The sequence below is a fragment of the Aristolochia californica genome, unplaced genomic scaffold (genome assembly GCF_029961685.1).
Source record: "Aristolochia californica isolate CCGP_79_NKW_82.1479 unplaced genomic scaffold, dmAriCali1.0.hap1 SCAF_12, whole genome shotgun sequence".
NCBI lineage: Eukaryota > Viridiplantae > Streptophyta > Magnoliopsida > Piperales > Aristolochiaceae > Aristolochia > Aristolochia californica.
This window is the reverse complement of record NW_027181793.1, coordinates 16,600,004-16,615,786: the sequence shown is the minus strand read 5'-3', so window position 1 is coordinate 16,615,786 and position 15,783 is coordinate 16,600,004. Positions and strand designations below refer to the sequence as shown.

The 15,783-nt window shown below is 38.6% G+C and overlaps 1 protein-coding gene across 1 annotated transcript; it reads left to right on the top strand.

Moving 5' to 3' along the window:
* Nucleotides 1-9,282: 9,282 nt before the first annotated feature.
* LOC137946616 (RAF-like serine/threonine-protein kinase PRAF) lies at nt 9,283-10,804 on the top strand. The gene is made up of 2 exons (XM_068792946.1): nt 9,283-9,445; nt 10,101-10,804. Exons 1-2 carry the CDS (start codon nt 9,283-9,285, stop codon nt 10,802-10,804), a joined length of 867 nt encoding a protein of 288 aa, XP_068649047.1.
* The last annotated feature ends 4,979 nt before the right edge of the window (nt 10,805-15,783 follow it).

Sequence of the window (15,783 nt, the reverse complement as noted above, 5' to 3'; positions counted from 1 at the left end):
ATTGGTTAGGTGCTTATAGTAAAGACGACATCCTTATCACTCACAATGGACTCCAAAATGCCATGGAGGCGAACAATATTGGAGAAGAATACTTGCGCCACGCTAGAAGCTGTATAAGGGTGATACAATGGGATAAAATGGCCATATTTGGAAAATTTGTCAACCACCACAAGCAAGAGTGACTTTGCCGAAGCCTTAGGGAGGCCCTCAATGAAATCCATAGAAATGTCAGACCAAACCTGTGTGGGAAGATCGAGTGGTTGGAGAACACCCGCTGGGCTTAAATGTTCGGCCTTGTTCCTTTGACAAACTTGACAAGCAGCCACATAATCTGCAATTGCTGATTTCATACCCTCCCAATAAAAATCATCTTGAATCCAATGTAACGTTTTGTGAAGGCCTTCATGAGTGTTGTCATGATAAGTTGATAAGACTACTGTAACCAAGGGAGAAGAAGAGGATAAGTAGATGCACCGATCATATAAAATGAGTTTGTCTTGAAGGGACCATTTGGAAGGTTTTTTTCCATCAACAATTTGTTGATACAATTCCTGGAGTGTTGGGTGTTAGAGTGGTTCCATCCACTCTTGTAGGCGGTAGCTTTTCGTACCTAACAAATGGGTTTGTTGGGTGTATTGGCTAGCCGCTGTCATGGTATCAAAGCTGGGCATGCCATGTCCCACATTCGAATCCCGTGAGAGGCGGTCAAGAATGGGCGGGGTGGGTGTCAGAGTGGTTCCGTCCACTCTTGTAGGTGGTAGCTTTCCGCACCTAACAGATCGGTCTTTTGGGTGTATTGGCTAGCCGCTGTTATGGTATCAAAGCTGGGCACGCCACGTCCAGTATTCGAATCCCGTGAAAGGCGGTCAAGAATGGGCGGGGTGGGTGTCAGAGTGGTTCCGTCCACTCTTGTAGGTGGTAGCTTTCGACACCTAACAGATCGGTCTGTTGGGTTGTCTTGGCTAGCTGTTGTCACTGGGGTGTGCTGGATTTCCTCTTTGATTGAGTCAAGCAAGAGAGGTTTGGGATGACTGATGGCACAAATTTTTTGTGGTTCTTCTGAACGTCTTGAGAGAGCATCAATCGCTTTTTTCAAGGTACCCACCTTATGTTCCACTGTAAAGTCAAAATCCATTAATTTGCTAATCCAATGAGTTCTCGTTCATAGGCTGGCAATTTGTGATGGTGGTCTGCTAGTTGACAGCTGAAATAGGCAATAGGGTGTTGGGATTGTTGAAGCACCGCCCCAATACCTCCTCTTGAAGTGTCACATTCAACCACAAATATGACCTCGGTCCGAGTAGGCTTGTCAAAGGAGTAGCTAATGGACCATAATTCTGATTGAACTTTCGATAATAGCCAGGTAAACCCAAAAATCCCCTTAGTGCTGAAATGTGGGCTGGTTGGGGCCAATGTGTGATGACTTGAATTTTTTCCAGGTCTACGGTCACCCCTATTGTTGTTATGACGTGACCCAGATAGGCCACCTGAGGTCTTCCAAAAGAACACTTGGAACATTTCAAGTAAAGATGGTTTGCTCAAAAAATTTGAAAGACAAGGCATAAGTGCTGGTCCCAAGACTTGCCGAAGATTAAAATATCATCAAAGAAGACTAAAATGAACTTTCGAAGATAGTCACTAAATATCTCATTCATCAAGGCCTGAAAAGTGGAAGGCGCATTGGAGAGACCAAAGGGCATCACTACAAACTCAAAGTGGCTATGGTGGGTGCAAAATGATGTCTTTTCAATATCCGACAGATACATCTTTACTTGATGATAACTCGACCGCAAATCCAATTTAGTGAAAAATTGAGCACCATGTAATTCATCTAGTAACTCCTCCACTACAGATATGGGAAACTTGTCTTTGATCGTCTTGACATTCAATTCTTTGTAGTCCACTCAAAATCTCCAAGTGCTATCATGTTTTTTCACAAGCAGAACTGAAGAGGAGAAAGGGAACCTACTCGGTTGGATGAGGCCTTGTTCGAGCATTGACGTTCAATTTCATCCTTTTTTAGGTGTGGATACTTATAAGGACAAACAACCACCACTTCTGACCCAGCCTTCAAACAGATCCGATGGTCACAATGTCTCGAGGTCTTGAAATAGGTTTGTAAATTCATCCAACAGTTTGTCTAAAGTGCTGTCCGAAGTGTCCTGTTGGTGGAGTAAGTGTAGCTATGCTGGAAAGTCAGCCTTACGACCTTGTAATCTAACCTGGTGCCCTCCAAACTTGAAGCTCATAGTCAAAGCTGCAAAATCCCATATGATGGGGCCCAAGGTTTGCAACCATTTGATTCCATAAACCATGTCATAACCCGCTAATGGAATGATAAAAAATTATGCAGAAAAAGGGGAGTCATCAATAGAAAATATTATCGCCTTGCTGACCCCATAGCTAGGAACCTTTTCCCCATTTCCAACAGAAACCGAATCTAAGTGGTCAAGGTTGAATATGAAGGTGTAAATGCTGGGCTGCTGTGAAACTCAAAAAATTATGAGTACTCCCTGAATCCACAAAGCTTAATAAGGGCTGATCTTGGACTAACGTACACACTTGCATCGTCTTGGTTCACTGCAGTCCTATGATTGCATTCAACGAAATAGCTGGTTCTTCAACCTTAGCCTGTTCCACTTCTAGTCCCTCATCTTCCTCATTCTCAACTTCCAACCAAAATAATTTTTTACATTGATGGCCGAAAGTGTACTGCTCACAATTGTAACATAATCCTTTAGCTCTTGGTCTTCCATCTCTGTCCTATTCAACTTTCAGATGAATGCCGGAGTGGGAGTACTGGCCTTAGCCGCTGTAGGATTACCAGCAGCAACACTACCTCTCCACGGTTGGGTTGTTGTGGCCAACCCAGAATTAATTTTCCCCCCTTGCCAATTTGACCTACGTGCTTGAATCTTTTGCTTGGCTGCCAATGCTCTGGCCAAATTCATGGCTCTTACTAGGTCCGGAGGGGTGAGGAGTTCCACTTCTAATCGGAGTGACTTAGTCAAACCTGCTATAAACAGACTAACATGCTAGTCAACCCTAACAACCTTACTTGCCCAGGCCAATTTTTCTTGGAAGTATTTTTGGTATTGCTCCACACTTCCTATTTGTCTTAACAACGCTAAATCCCCAAATGGGTTGCTCTGAGCAGGTGGTCCAAACCGAATGGTGCACAAATACTTCAATTCTTCCGAATTTAGCCTCGAGTTCTCCAATTCTAGTTGATGGCCCCGTAGCTGCGCTTCATTGAGCATGTGGAAGGCGGCTAAACCCACATTGTCTATTTCAGTTGTTCTTTGGTTGATTTTTTTTTTTCACATCTATAAAGCCATATTAGAGGGTCTTCAGACCCATTGAAAATAGGGAAGTCCAGTTTAGTGTACTTGGAACCGCCCCTCTGCCTGGACTGAAACTCCCACCATGTGCTGGATGCTCTGTGCGTCCAGCAGACTGATCGCCATGTCTGTTTGAAGGGCCTCTTACCCCTTCCCTTGGGGGTGGATTTCTTCTCGAAAATAAATCATACATGCGATTAGTTATTGCTTCTAATTGTTGGTTTACCTCTTGTGTGACTCGACAGTCTAACAACGCTGCCAATCGCCCATCACTTTCATCTCGCCTCGCGTTGATCATCTCACTGAGCTTTGCTATCAATTCCTCATTGCTGGACGACTCCCCCATGCTTACCTGCTCTGATACCAAGTTGTTATGGTCCCGGACCATTGACCTCATGACTCGGCAAAAAGAGAAATCGTCTAAAGGTGCTCGAGTGAAACCAGGAAGGCCTGATTTCCTTGGACGCCCTATGTTGGTGAGAAGGAGATAAAAGAAGGAGAAAATATCAGAATCGTGGAGGGGAATCTACACCATTGGGTTTGATTTTGGAAAACATCGATCCTAGGGTTCATTGAGGAGAACGCCAATTCAATTTCTGAGAGAAATAATACTTGTCTTCTTCATTTCTGATAGCCCTTTTAAAGGCTTACAACGCAAGGGAGTTCGAATGGAAAAATTACAAAAGTGCCATCGCTGGCTATAACACTCCTAACCATATAAATAACAAAGTAAAATTATAAATCCCCAAAGTACTTGAATGTGCATCCACCCACTGAGTTACTAACTCATACGCGTTTCCTCTGAATGACTCGTCCTGCTATCGAATCCACAACATTTTCTCTTTATAATTGAGGGGTGCCGCTATTAGGGTTTTATCATCTTATGTCGAGGAGCATATCGAGTTGTATCCCAAAAGGTTAGAGAGAAACACTTGTAAGTGTGCGATTTCTCTTGTAAAGTATTTCATCTTCATAGTGGATTACTGCAGCGGCGGAAGACAGGACATAGTCTCACCTTGAGGTGAACCTGTATAAACCTTGTTGAGCGTTTTTCATGTTTGTTTTTTCCTTTCTTCCGCATTTATTATTATTGTTCTCGTTAGTTTGGAATTAGGGCGTCTAATTCCTAACATTCATCACCTTCTCTTCTTCTTCTCTTCTTCTCTTCTCCTCATCACCTTCTTTCTTCTTTCCTTCATTATCTCAAAGCTGAAGGCTTAAACATTATGGAGTCCTGAAAAAAATGGTATGATTGAAAGAAAAAATAAACACCTATTGGTAGTTGCCCATGTTTTTCTTTTATCAATGAAAGTTCGTCAATTTAATGGCTTTATGTTGTCATTATTGCTCGTTGTCTTATCAACATAATGCCTTCTAGTGTCCTTAAGCACTGGATTTTGTATTTACAATAAAATTTTGATAATAATTCTTTTCCACTACCTCCTCCTCTATTTGGGTGAGTATATTTTGCTCATAGTGTATCCCCTGGCAAATATTACTTTGATGCTCGAGTACTAAAATATATTTTTATGGGTTATTCACCAACATAGAAATGATACATATGTTGTCACCCTGGTCTAGAAGGAATCTTCAACTCCATAGATGTTACTTCTTTGCAATTTTTTTTTATTCTGGAGCCTTCTCTATAGGCTTTTCATCATCTATATGTATGTCTAAACCTATTTTGCCATTGGATTTCTCGGTAGACGTACAAGCATGTGACTACCTTCTAATAGTTATGCTCCATTGGCTCACCAAACACCTGGGCCATCTGAGGACAACCCTGATGAAAGTATCTCTCCTTCTTAAAAAACCCATTAGTTAAACCCTCTACTTCTTATTTCTAATTTTGTGTCCATTCATTGTTTGTCTTCTAATTGTTGCACGTTTTCTTGTAGCCTTATCTATTGTGTCAATTCTCTGTAATTATCAAGTGGCCCCACAACATTAGGGATGAAGAGCTACCATGGAAGAGAAGATGGATACTATATATGAGAATAATACTTGGGATTTGAAATATTTGCCTCCAACAAAGAAACCAATTAAACACAACCTGAAGGAGATTGTTGCTAGGTTGAAAGATAGGTTGGTTGCAAAGAATACTTAGTTATATGGTATTGACTCTGAAGAAACCTTCTCCCCTATTTCCTAAACTTAATTTGGTACAAGTTCTTATGTTCCTTACGACTAATTTTAAGTGGTCCCTTCACCAAATTGATGTGAAAGATGATATTATTTAGGAGATCTTCATGAAGAGGTTTATATATTGCAACCACCTGGTTTTGTGGTTGAGGGGGGAGTAGGAGTGTAAGCTCAAAAAAATTATCTATGGGCTGAATGAGTGTCCTCGGGCTTGAATTAGAAGTTAGCTATATGGTCATTAGGTTTGGTTTTAAAAGATGTATTGTGAATCACTCGAATTTTTTAAAGATACTAATAAGGGAGTTGTTCTAATAACAATATATGTAGATGATTTTATCTTGACAGGTAGTGATAAGGAGGGCATTCAACATCTGAAACAAGGCTTCTGCAAACACTTTCAAACTAATGATCTTGTACTATTGAATTATTTCCTTGGGGTTGAGGTAGTGTTCCAATCTAGTAATGGGTTTGTTTTGTCCCAATGAGCATATGTTCTAGATCTATTGTAGGGTATACTTGGTTGTTGTTGATGATAGACATAGACTCCTATGCATGTGAAACAAAATTAGGTGAAAGTACTATCTAGGACTACGATGTTGATGTTGGAAAGTTTCAAAGGCTGGTTGGTAAGTTGCTTTATCTCATAGTGACTTGACCTAACATCTCTTTCCATGTTAGTGTTAGTAGTCCATGTATGCACAAGCGAAAACTCCTTCATTGGCACGCTTTGGAAATGATCCTTCTCTACTGAAATAAATCTCCATCATAGGGGCTGGTGTATAAATTGCATGGCCATGCGAATATTTAAGAATTATGCTAATGCATAATGGACATGTTTTGTTGATGGTTGGAAGTCTACCTCTAGTTATTGTACTATGGTTGGTGGCAATCTTGTTACTTGGAGAAATGAAAAACAAAGTGTTGTCGTTGATTGAAGTGTTGAGGAAAATTATCATGCTATTGCTTATGTAGTAAATGAGATGTGTGGATGAAGTCTTTATTGTCTAAGCTTGGGTTTCCTATGATTGGACTGATGCCGTTACTTTGTGACAATCGTGTTGCTATCTACATTGTTGTAAGTCTAGTCTTTCATGAGCGTACTAAACATATAGAGATTGATTTGCACTTTGTTTTGTAAATTCAATAAGAAGTAGAGTGCTGATATTTTTACTAAAGCTGGTGCTACAAACACTCTTCTTGATGCTTCTTCCACATTGGGTGTCATTGTTGTTTATGTACTTGCTTGGGGGAGAGTATTAGAGAACAAGGTGTAACAGGTAGTTAGTTTTTCCTTTTTTTTTTTCATTATTCTTGCTATTTCTTCCCTTTGTCAAGGGCTTTTTGGTACTTGAAAAACTTTATTACATTATAAATAGCAACAAAGGGGAGGGCACTTAACTTTTTCAGCGGTCCGTCCCCATGTTCTCTCTCTCTCGCTCTCTCTTATATTGGTTTCTCTTTCCTCACTTGCTTCTTCTTTTCCTCTACCTTCTTACTTCCCATCTTCTTGAGATGCACTGTGGAAGGTGACTTGGCAAAAAAACTTGTAGCAGGAATTCATTTTTCAGTGAAAAAGAATTTTACCAAAAATTATTATCTTTAACATTGACAATTTGTTTACTAAAAATGGTTAATCCTATATTTTGCTTCATTTTTCAATGGAAGTTCATTTAATTGAAAAAATTATGGTCTGAATATCTTTTTTCTTGTAGTGCTAGAATGTAACATATAATAACTAATCTTGTGCTACTTTAGTAACTATTACAATTGCTTTGTAAGTCCAATAGCAACATAGAAAAATTACTATAACACTTGTACTCGAAATAACAACAACTAATATTAAGTTGCTCAATACGCCTTTTTTTTTGTTAATCCCTTTATTTCATAGGGAAGTACTCATGTTAAGAAAGTAATAAGTATTTTTCCCAACCGTTGCTAGGATAAGAATGCACCTATATTAAGGGTATAGTCCTCGCATTGTAGTGATAGATTTTAAGAGTTTGTATTCTTTCAACATCAATAGTTGCTAAAGCATTTTTATGATGGGATTAAAAAATGATCAAAGCTTAAGTAATTAACCAGAACTTGATAGATATATTATAACCACAACATGCATACCGAATAAAATCTTAACATATTTGCGTTGTTTCATTTGGATTAGCGGATCCAAACTCTTCTACAACATGTTTTGATAGAACAAGCCTAATGGCTAATGGTATTAGAATTGGATTTGTGAATACAAAAGACGAATCGGTTATTGTAAGCAAGAGATTAGTCAAAAATGACAAAGATTAAAGAATTCTTCCCATATTAACTAATCAAAATATCCTTTTGCATGGATATTTTGATTAGTTAATTAGATTAAAGGCTAACTTGATAAACATTAGAGAAATTCTCGATCTTCTTTGTCTAATCTCTCCTCAAATACCCCTAACGACTTAATTGAATGAACTATATAATGCTCGTAAACTTCATTATTGACTAACCCCCCTAAGTTGTGAATCAAACACGAAATGTTGAATTTTTTCTTTTTAAGGACATCAGTGAATCGGAGACGTGCAGCAAACCGTGGTGAGGTCAATCCTGTAAAATGAGGTTGCAGCGAGGGAGAAAGTCCGGAACAGCCCATCGAGACGGTTATAAGAGGATTACGTTGGTTTTCGGTTGCTGGCTCCTTTCCTGGTAGATGGGACTATTTTTGGGCCAGACTTGACGGGACAGTGGCGAGAGGCGAAGCGGAGGCCCCGATTCTCTCTCCGTCGCTCCAGTCAAAAGACGTAATAGGGACCAAACACCTCCTTTTTCGGATTAGCGATGAAAATTTTCGTAAAAATATACTTCATTTTTTATTATGATTAGATTTTCAAAATTAAGTGTTATGATCTGATTCTGATCTCATTTTGTAGATTGTGATCCTTGTTTCTGTGGATTATATTTTTTCTGAGTCGACCTGGAATATTTATCCTCATGGATTGCATCCCGAGGAGGAGAGATCGTCTCCTTCTCTTCCTTGTTGTAGCTATGTTTTGCGTTGTCCTGCAATGATTACGTAGAGGATTCGATTGAGAACAAATATGAGGCGCTTTTGATTTTCTCAATCTCTCATTACTTTTGTGTTTCTTTCTTCCTGGATCTGCTCTTTGGAGCTTCCGCTTTCTGTTTTGCTTAATCAAGTAACGAAAATCCGTCTATTCGCTAGTCATTTCTGTTCGATCACGAACAGAAAATTCTTCCTCATTTTGATCATGTCCGTATGCGAAGGAAACATCGTTGATTTCTTGAATTATTTATGCGGAGCCGAGTCTCAGGAAGATCGATAAACAAGTTTTTCGAGAAACATCATTGCTGGAAGGAAGATACGAGGCAAGTTTCGCTGCCTTATTATGTTCAATAGGTAGTGTTTGTGAAATGATAATCGGAGACCACTCTTGGATTCACCATTCAATGGCTTTTTTTTTTCCCTTTTAAAGTTCAAAATTATGCTGCTTATTGTTTGCCAGATTATTTGCTTACTTTGAAGAATTAATTAGTTTCTAAACTTTTTCCATATTTATTTTCTGATATTCGAGGCAGGTTTTGAGCTGGCCTTTGTTCGAGAAATTAAGTAGTGGCTTTGTGCTGGGGGATTCCATTGGGCGGAAGAAACGGATACGGCAGCCAACAGAAAAAGCAGTGTCCTCTTTCACTTTCCGGCTTTTAAGATTTCAAATCCTGAGTATTCTTTTGCGAAGATTCAAAAGAAAAAACCTCTGGTTAACAGAATTCAGATTTGTCTTCGAGAGGTGGCATTTAGCGCAGAATGGTGCAGAACGGCGAGGATGCGCTGTCGTCGCCGAGGGACCGGGTCAAGTTCCTCTGCAGCTACGGCGGGAAGATCCTTCCCCGGCCATCGGACGGTCTGCTCAAGTACGTTGGCGGGGAGACTCGCGTCGTCGCTGTCCCTTGCAACATCACTTTCTCAGGCAAGGTTTCAAACACACTTCTCTCACAACTCAAACGCTCAGTAGAGTTACATATATTATTTTTGGAGAAAAAAGTATTTCATAATTCATATATAATCTTCAAATGTGTGATAGGGACAACAAGGCTGATTGATCTATACGAAAAAAGTCATTTGGTGCATGATCGGACGGCTGAGACAGCCATTGATCATGATTGAATGGCTGAGACAGCGTGTTTCTAATGTTTAACACCAAATGATATTTTGTATTGGATCATCCCTCTAGGGAGAAAAAGGATGATTAAATTTTAAAGAAATCGTAGAATCTTTTAAATTTTACAACCAATTGTGTCTTCACAAACAGAAACCAAATTATTTGGATGAAGTTTTTATTGAAATGTACATGTTTCATTTAGCAATAAAGGAAATAAATGAATAATAAATTAGCTGAGCAGCTACTGATCAATGGGTGGGGATTAGCTGTTGATTGGTGTATGCTTTGAGGGTGCTTTAACTGTGGTAATTGTGATGTAGGCAAGAACCTGGCCGAGCTTGAAATTCATGTTTTTTGCTGCATTTTTATGGCTGAAGTGTTTATCCCGGGGGTATTAAAGGATTTTGGATCCTGCAAATTAAGAATGGCACCCTAAAGTTTTCGACGTTTTTCCTGCTTCCAGAGCTAATGCAGAAGCTAACAAGCCTGTTCGAGGTGGACGTGGTCCTGAAATACCAACTGATGCCGGAGGATCTCGACGCCCTCATCACCGTCACCTGCGACGAGGATCTCAACCACATGATCGACGAGTACAACCGCCAAAACACCAAGTCCCTCACAAACGGAGCCTCCCCCCGCCTCCGCGCCTTCCTTTTCTCCGCCAGCGCCGTCTTCTCCGCCCCGTCTCCACTGCCGCCCTCCCTCCTGGAACCCAATCCACTGGAGCAGCGCTACGTCGACGCCATCAACGGCGTCGTCCGAACATCCAGCCCGATGTTCACCATCTCCTCCTCTGGCTCCTCTCCCATGTCTATCAGCGAGACCAGCCTCTCCCACTCCAACGGCTTCCGGGAATCCTCCGAGCATTTGAATCGGCTGCGCAGCAGCGGGGGCGGGATGCCCAGGGTCCACAGCTCCCCCAGCTTGCTCAATCTGGGGAACCATCAGAACCATCTCCATCATCACCACCCCCACCATCAGAGGCTCGCGAGGCTGGCTCCGGCGCCGTTGATGACCGGAACCTTCATGGCTCCGCAGCAGTCTTCTCAGAATATGTATTACAGGCAGAACTGGGCGCACCAGGATGGCGGTGGCGAGGATGGACGAATCCATTGCAGCGGCGGAGGGATGGAACGAATGCCCCACCATCTGTATAGCCCCAAATGACCCGAATCTCCAGGAAATATACGCCCAGTAATTAGTAGGGTATATGATGACTACAGGAGGATTTACAGTTTTGTTGTATCTGGTGCATGCAGCATGCTGTTGGTTTAGGAAGGGATTCGAGAGAAGGTCGATCACTGCTTCAATGATGAAACTAAATATATAGACACTATTTCCTTTGATAAGAAAAGAAAAAGAAAAGGTTTGCCACGAATGCTTAAAATTTTCTTAATAGGATAAGGACTTAGGAACTAGGATGACTAGGCTCTAGGCTATAATTAATTATTTTTGTCACAACCGATATGAAATACTACAATACAAATTACAATGTAGATAACACAAACTAATGCATAAAAAAAGAAATGTTCCACATTAAATTAGGCATAGAGAGAATCATTTATTATAAATGCATTAAATCATTTGTTTAATATAAATTAAAATATATTAAAAATTAATTCATTAAATAAGATTATAAACAATATTTTAAGGAAAAAACTTGCACTAAGTCTAACTCCATTTGAGACTCAACCTAGGAATTAGGAACTGGCCTAGATTGGACCCCCAAACTATCCAATTCTTTAAATGTTGGCCAGGTGGGGCTTCTCAAGAGGGTGGTGATTTGAGATATTTAAATTAAAAACTACTTGTGTGTGTGATTAAAAATTCACCCATAAAAATAATTGAAAGTGAACAACAACATGCACACTCTACACGGACAAATATTTTTTTTGTTATTGATGTTCTCCTAGTGGTAGTTACCACCCAAAAACCCTTACTTGGGAAAATTCTACTTCTAAGTTCTAATAGCTAGAAAATTACTAAAGAGATCCCGACTATCTTTGGCCATGTGTAGCCCAATACACAATTTTACACAAGCTAATCTCCCTAAGAGATTGCTATTAGATTCTAGCTCTAGCTAGGCCTTTCTATCTAGATTAAAAGGTTCCAGATGAACCTTTCACAAATACATAAAAGAAAAGAAAAAATCACACCCTTGGAGAGATGTTTCTCCACGAGAGATTCAAACTGCCTCCTCCTTTGTAGCACGTTGTGAAATGATCAAGGAACTTGTACTATGATGAATGCAAGGATGATTGAAAGAGAATAAAGGTCTTCCATGTGTATGGTTCTCTTTCTTTGTCTCTAAAACACTTTTGATAGAAATTTATATGATAAAGGATTTTGGCTCAAATATATGCCAATAAAAGCTCATTCACTCCTTACGCTTTGGTGGGGATATTTATACCTTTCACAACTCAAACTAGCCATTATTTACCTGTTTGTAAAAATTAGTATTTTGATTGATTGATCAATGTTAAGTAATTGATTGATCAATTGATCATAACGACTACTTTTCAGTCATACAATCACTTATTGATTGATGATCTGATCAATCAATATATTACCATTAGTCCAAAAAAGTCAAATTGATCGATCATGATCAATAGATAATCGATCAATCGAGATTCCCTCTGGCTTTGCAACACAAGTATTATCATTTAGTGTATTTTCGAGATTCCCTCTGGCTTTGCAATACAAGTATGATCAATCAGTGTATTTTCCTATGATGAATCATGCTTTATATCCCGAAACTAAGGCACTATTCTCTATAGTCTCATGAGTTGCTCTTTTAGTTGCAATTTTGCCTTGAAAGTCACCAATAATTTGTTCTAGAGGATGACTAGCCATGAACTTGTAGTTCCTTGTCTCCACTGGTTATTTGGTTCTCTTCAAGATTTTGGTCTTGAGGTTGAGATCCTAGGGATGAATCGAAGGGGTTTCCCTTTTTGTTATCAGAAATTGGAGTTGGGGCTAGATTTGGCGATTCGGATTTGTTAAACTCCTCTCATAGATGTTTTGTTATAAACTCTATATGTTTTGGTATGAGTAAAATAACCCAAGAAAATTTATATATCAGCTCTACATTCAAATTTTTCCTAGTGTTTTTCTTTGGTTCTTTCAATATGAATACATTGCATCCAAAGGTTCTAAATTAGGAAATGTTGGGAAGAGTTCTGCTGAATTTATGGAAAAGTGAAATACTTCATTGACATCAATAACTTGTTGTAATCAGAGTATACAAACCTTTATTTATAATAGAGGAAGGTAGTAGAGTCCAATTACAATAAAACTACCCTTTTTCTAATTACACCCAAACTCTAACACTTAAAGATAAGTCCTAACATAATTAAATAACTCAATATAGATAAAAGACAAGCATAACTCAAACTAAAACACTTCTTTGACACGACCATAAGATAAGATACTTTTGTGAGTCCTTCTTGATCTTCCAACTGATGTGATAAGGATGTCAACTCATGGTAATCATTGTGGGTCCTACTTATGGGCTTGGGCCCATCTTGTGGGCCTTCCTGGCCAATCTTATAATAATCTTAGATATGTGGGCCTTCCTTGGTCGTGTGGGCTTGAGCTTATCTTCCAACACTCCCCATCAAGCTGGAGGTGAGAGAACAACATGAACTCCCAGCTTGCTGCAAATGATGTATAGAATATTTTGGTATAAAATGACACATCTTTCAATATGCCTTCATCTTCCAATATTCCCCCTCACGCTGTTGCGTCCTTCCATGAGGCCCTTCGACATTATATAAGTGAGAGTAAAAATCACTCCTAGCTAGTAAGTCATTGCTTCATATTTCAGTCCTAATGCTGGATGCAGGGCACACTCCATCTTCTATCGGTAGTGTGTCTATCGGCATTGCTCTGAAGTGTCCACCACCGTGTCCCTCCACAGGACAACGACTCTCAAGTGGTTGGAGACATAAAAACCATTACAGGGGGAGGGGGATGACATAGATATAATAATAATTTTCTTCGTCATGGTTTCCCAATGTGATATATAACACGAAAGAGAACCCAAGAAATAATGTCCCCAAAGAGACATAATAGCAGCAACTGTATATAACAAGACCATCTTCCAACACATAATTTGAACCAAATAATAAACTTTGTAAAAGAACTCATGAAATAATCTGATATAAAAATTTCTTCTTTGATGCACAAGTTTCATCTTTTGTGCTCCCCCTTTCTTGAATATTTTGGTCACATAAACTTATCCACAACATAAGGAATAAAATACCTCTTTCTTGTACTACTTCTACTTCTCCCCCTCAAGTTGGGAGGTAATGACAGTGATCCCAGTTTGAACCAAATATCATAGATGTTGTAATAAGCCCAAATAACAAAGATGTATAAATAATCCCTCAAACAAGGGAGAAGTGAGATATTTTCCTGATATATCAACTCAAAAAGTGACTCAAACAATTGACATAAATTCGGATTTTTTAATACAACAAAATACCAGCATGACCTTTGATTTTTCCAATGAGAATATATCTTTAAATATAGATCAGATTGACATGAAATTTTATTTTCTTGAAACTAAAATTGAATACCTTTCATCAAAATATAACATATCTTCATAAAATATAATTATCAGAAGATAAATAATCTGATAGGTTTCAGTCTCTGTCATCTGGCCGAACTAAGTTCTGTTTCTCTTGTTTTTTCAGAAAGACCATTGACTCTTCCAAGATCAATGTCTCCTTATAAAAAAATCATACCGAGAATTGGTTGAATATGTAATAAAATAAACTTACGTATATTTCTTTTGATATATAATTCTCCATATAAAGTCTCTTTCTTGATAGCATAAAATACCTCGGAATTTGAAGCTTTCTACTGTCGCTCGAATGTCTTTTTCAATCTGACCTTTGTTGCTTCAAATATCAATTTCTCTTTGTAGATAACTCAGATACAAATTTGGTTGAATAGGTAAAAGAATAGACTTACAGATATTTATTTTGATATATATATTTATCCATATAAAGTCTAGTTCTTGATAGTAAAAAATACCTCGGAATCTGAAGATTGATGCTTTTGCTCGAACCTTTTTTCAATCTGACCTTCGTTCATTCAAATATCAATATCTCTCTGTAGATAACTTCGATTGGAACAAATAGGTTTTATTTAGAAAGTAGATTCAAATATATTTCCATACATATATAATTTACAACATAAAAAACTACGTATAGAGGTAAAAAATGCAAATAAAACTATGGTGTAGGGACTGAATAAAAATAACTACAAACCTAGACTTAGGGTTTAGGGTTTAGAGAAAAGGATCACATTACCTCCGTGAGTTGACCAAGTCAACTCACAAAACCTGCTCTGATACCATGTTGAATTTATGGAAAAGTAAAATACTTCATTGACATCAATAACTTATTGTAATCAAAGTACATGAACCTCTATTTATAATAGAGGAAGGTAGTAGAGTCCAATTACAATAAAACTACCCTTGTCCCAATTACACCAAAACTCTTACACTTAAAAATAAGTCCTAACATAATTAAATAACTCAATATAGATAAAAGACAAACATAACTCAAACTAAATCTCTTCTTTGACGTGACTATAAGATAAGATACTTTTGTGAGTCCTTCTTGATCTTCCAACTGATGTGATAAGGATGCCAACTCATGGTAATCATTATGGGTCATACTTATGGGCTTGGGCCCATCTTATAATAATCATAGATATGTGGGCCTTCCTTGGTCGTGTGGGTTTGAGTATATCTTCCAACAAGTTCCCGTATACAACTCATATGGATTTTTGCCGAGAAATGGCCTTATGCTAACTCAGTTAATGATATAACATGCATTGTTTACAACTTCAACAACAAAATCTATGTGGCATGTTGTATGCATGAATCATAACTCTAGCCATTTCAATTAATGTTCGATTTCTTCTCTCAACAACACCATTTTGTTGAGGAGTTCGAGGAGCTGAACATGTATGGTCTATACCATGCTTTGTGCAATATTCTTTGAAGTAGGAATTTTCAAATTCTCTTCCATGGTCACACCTAATTTTGACTATGCTATAGCCTTGTTCTGTTTGAATTTTTTCACATAGTTTAGTGAAGGCTAGAAAAGTATCATCCTTGTGTAGTAGGAAAT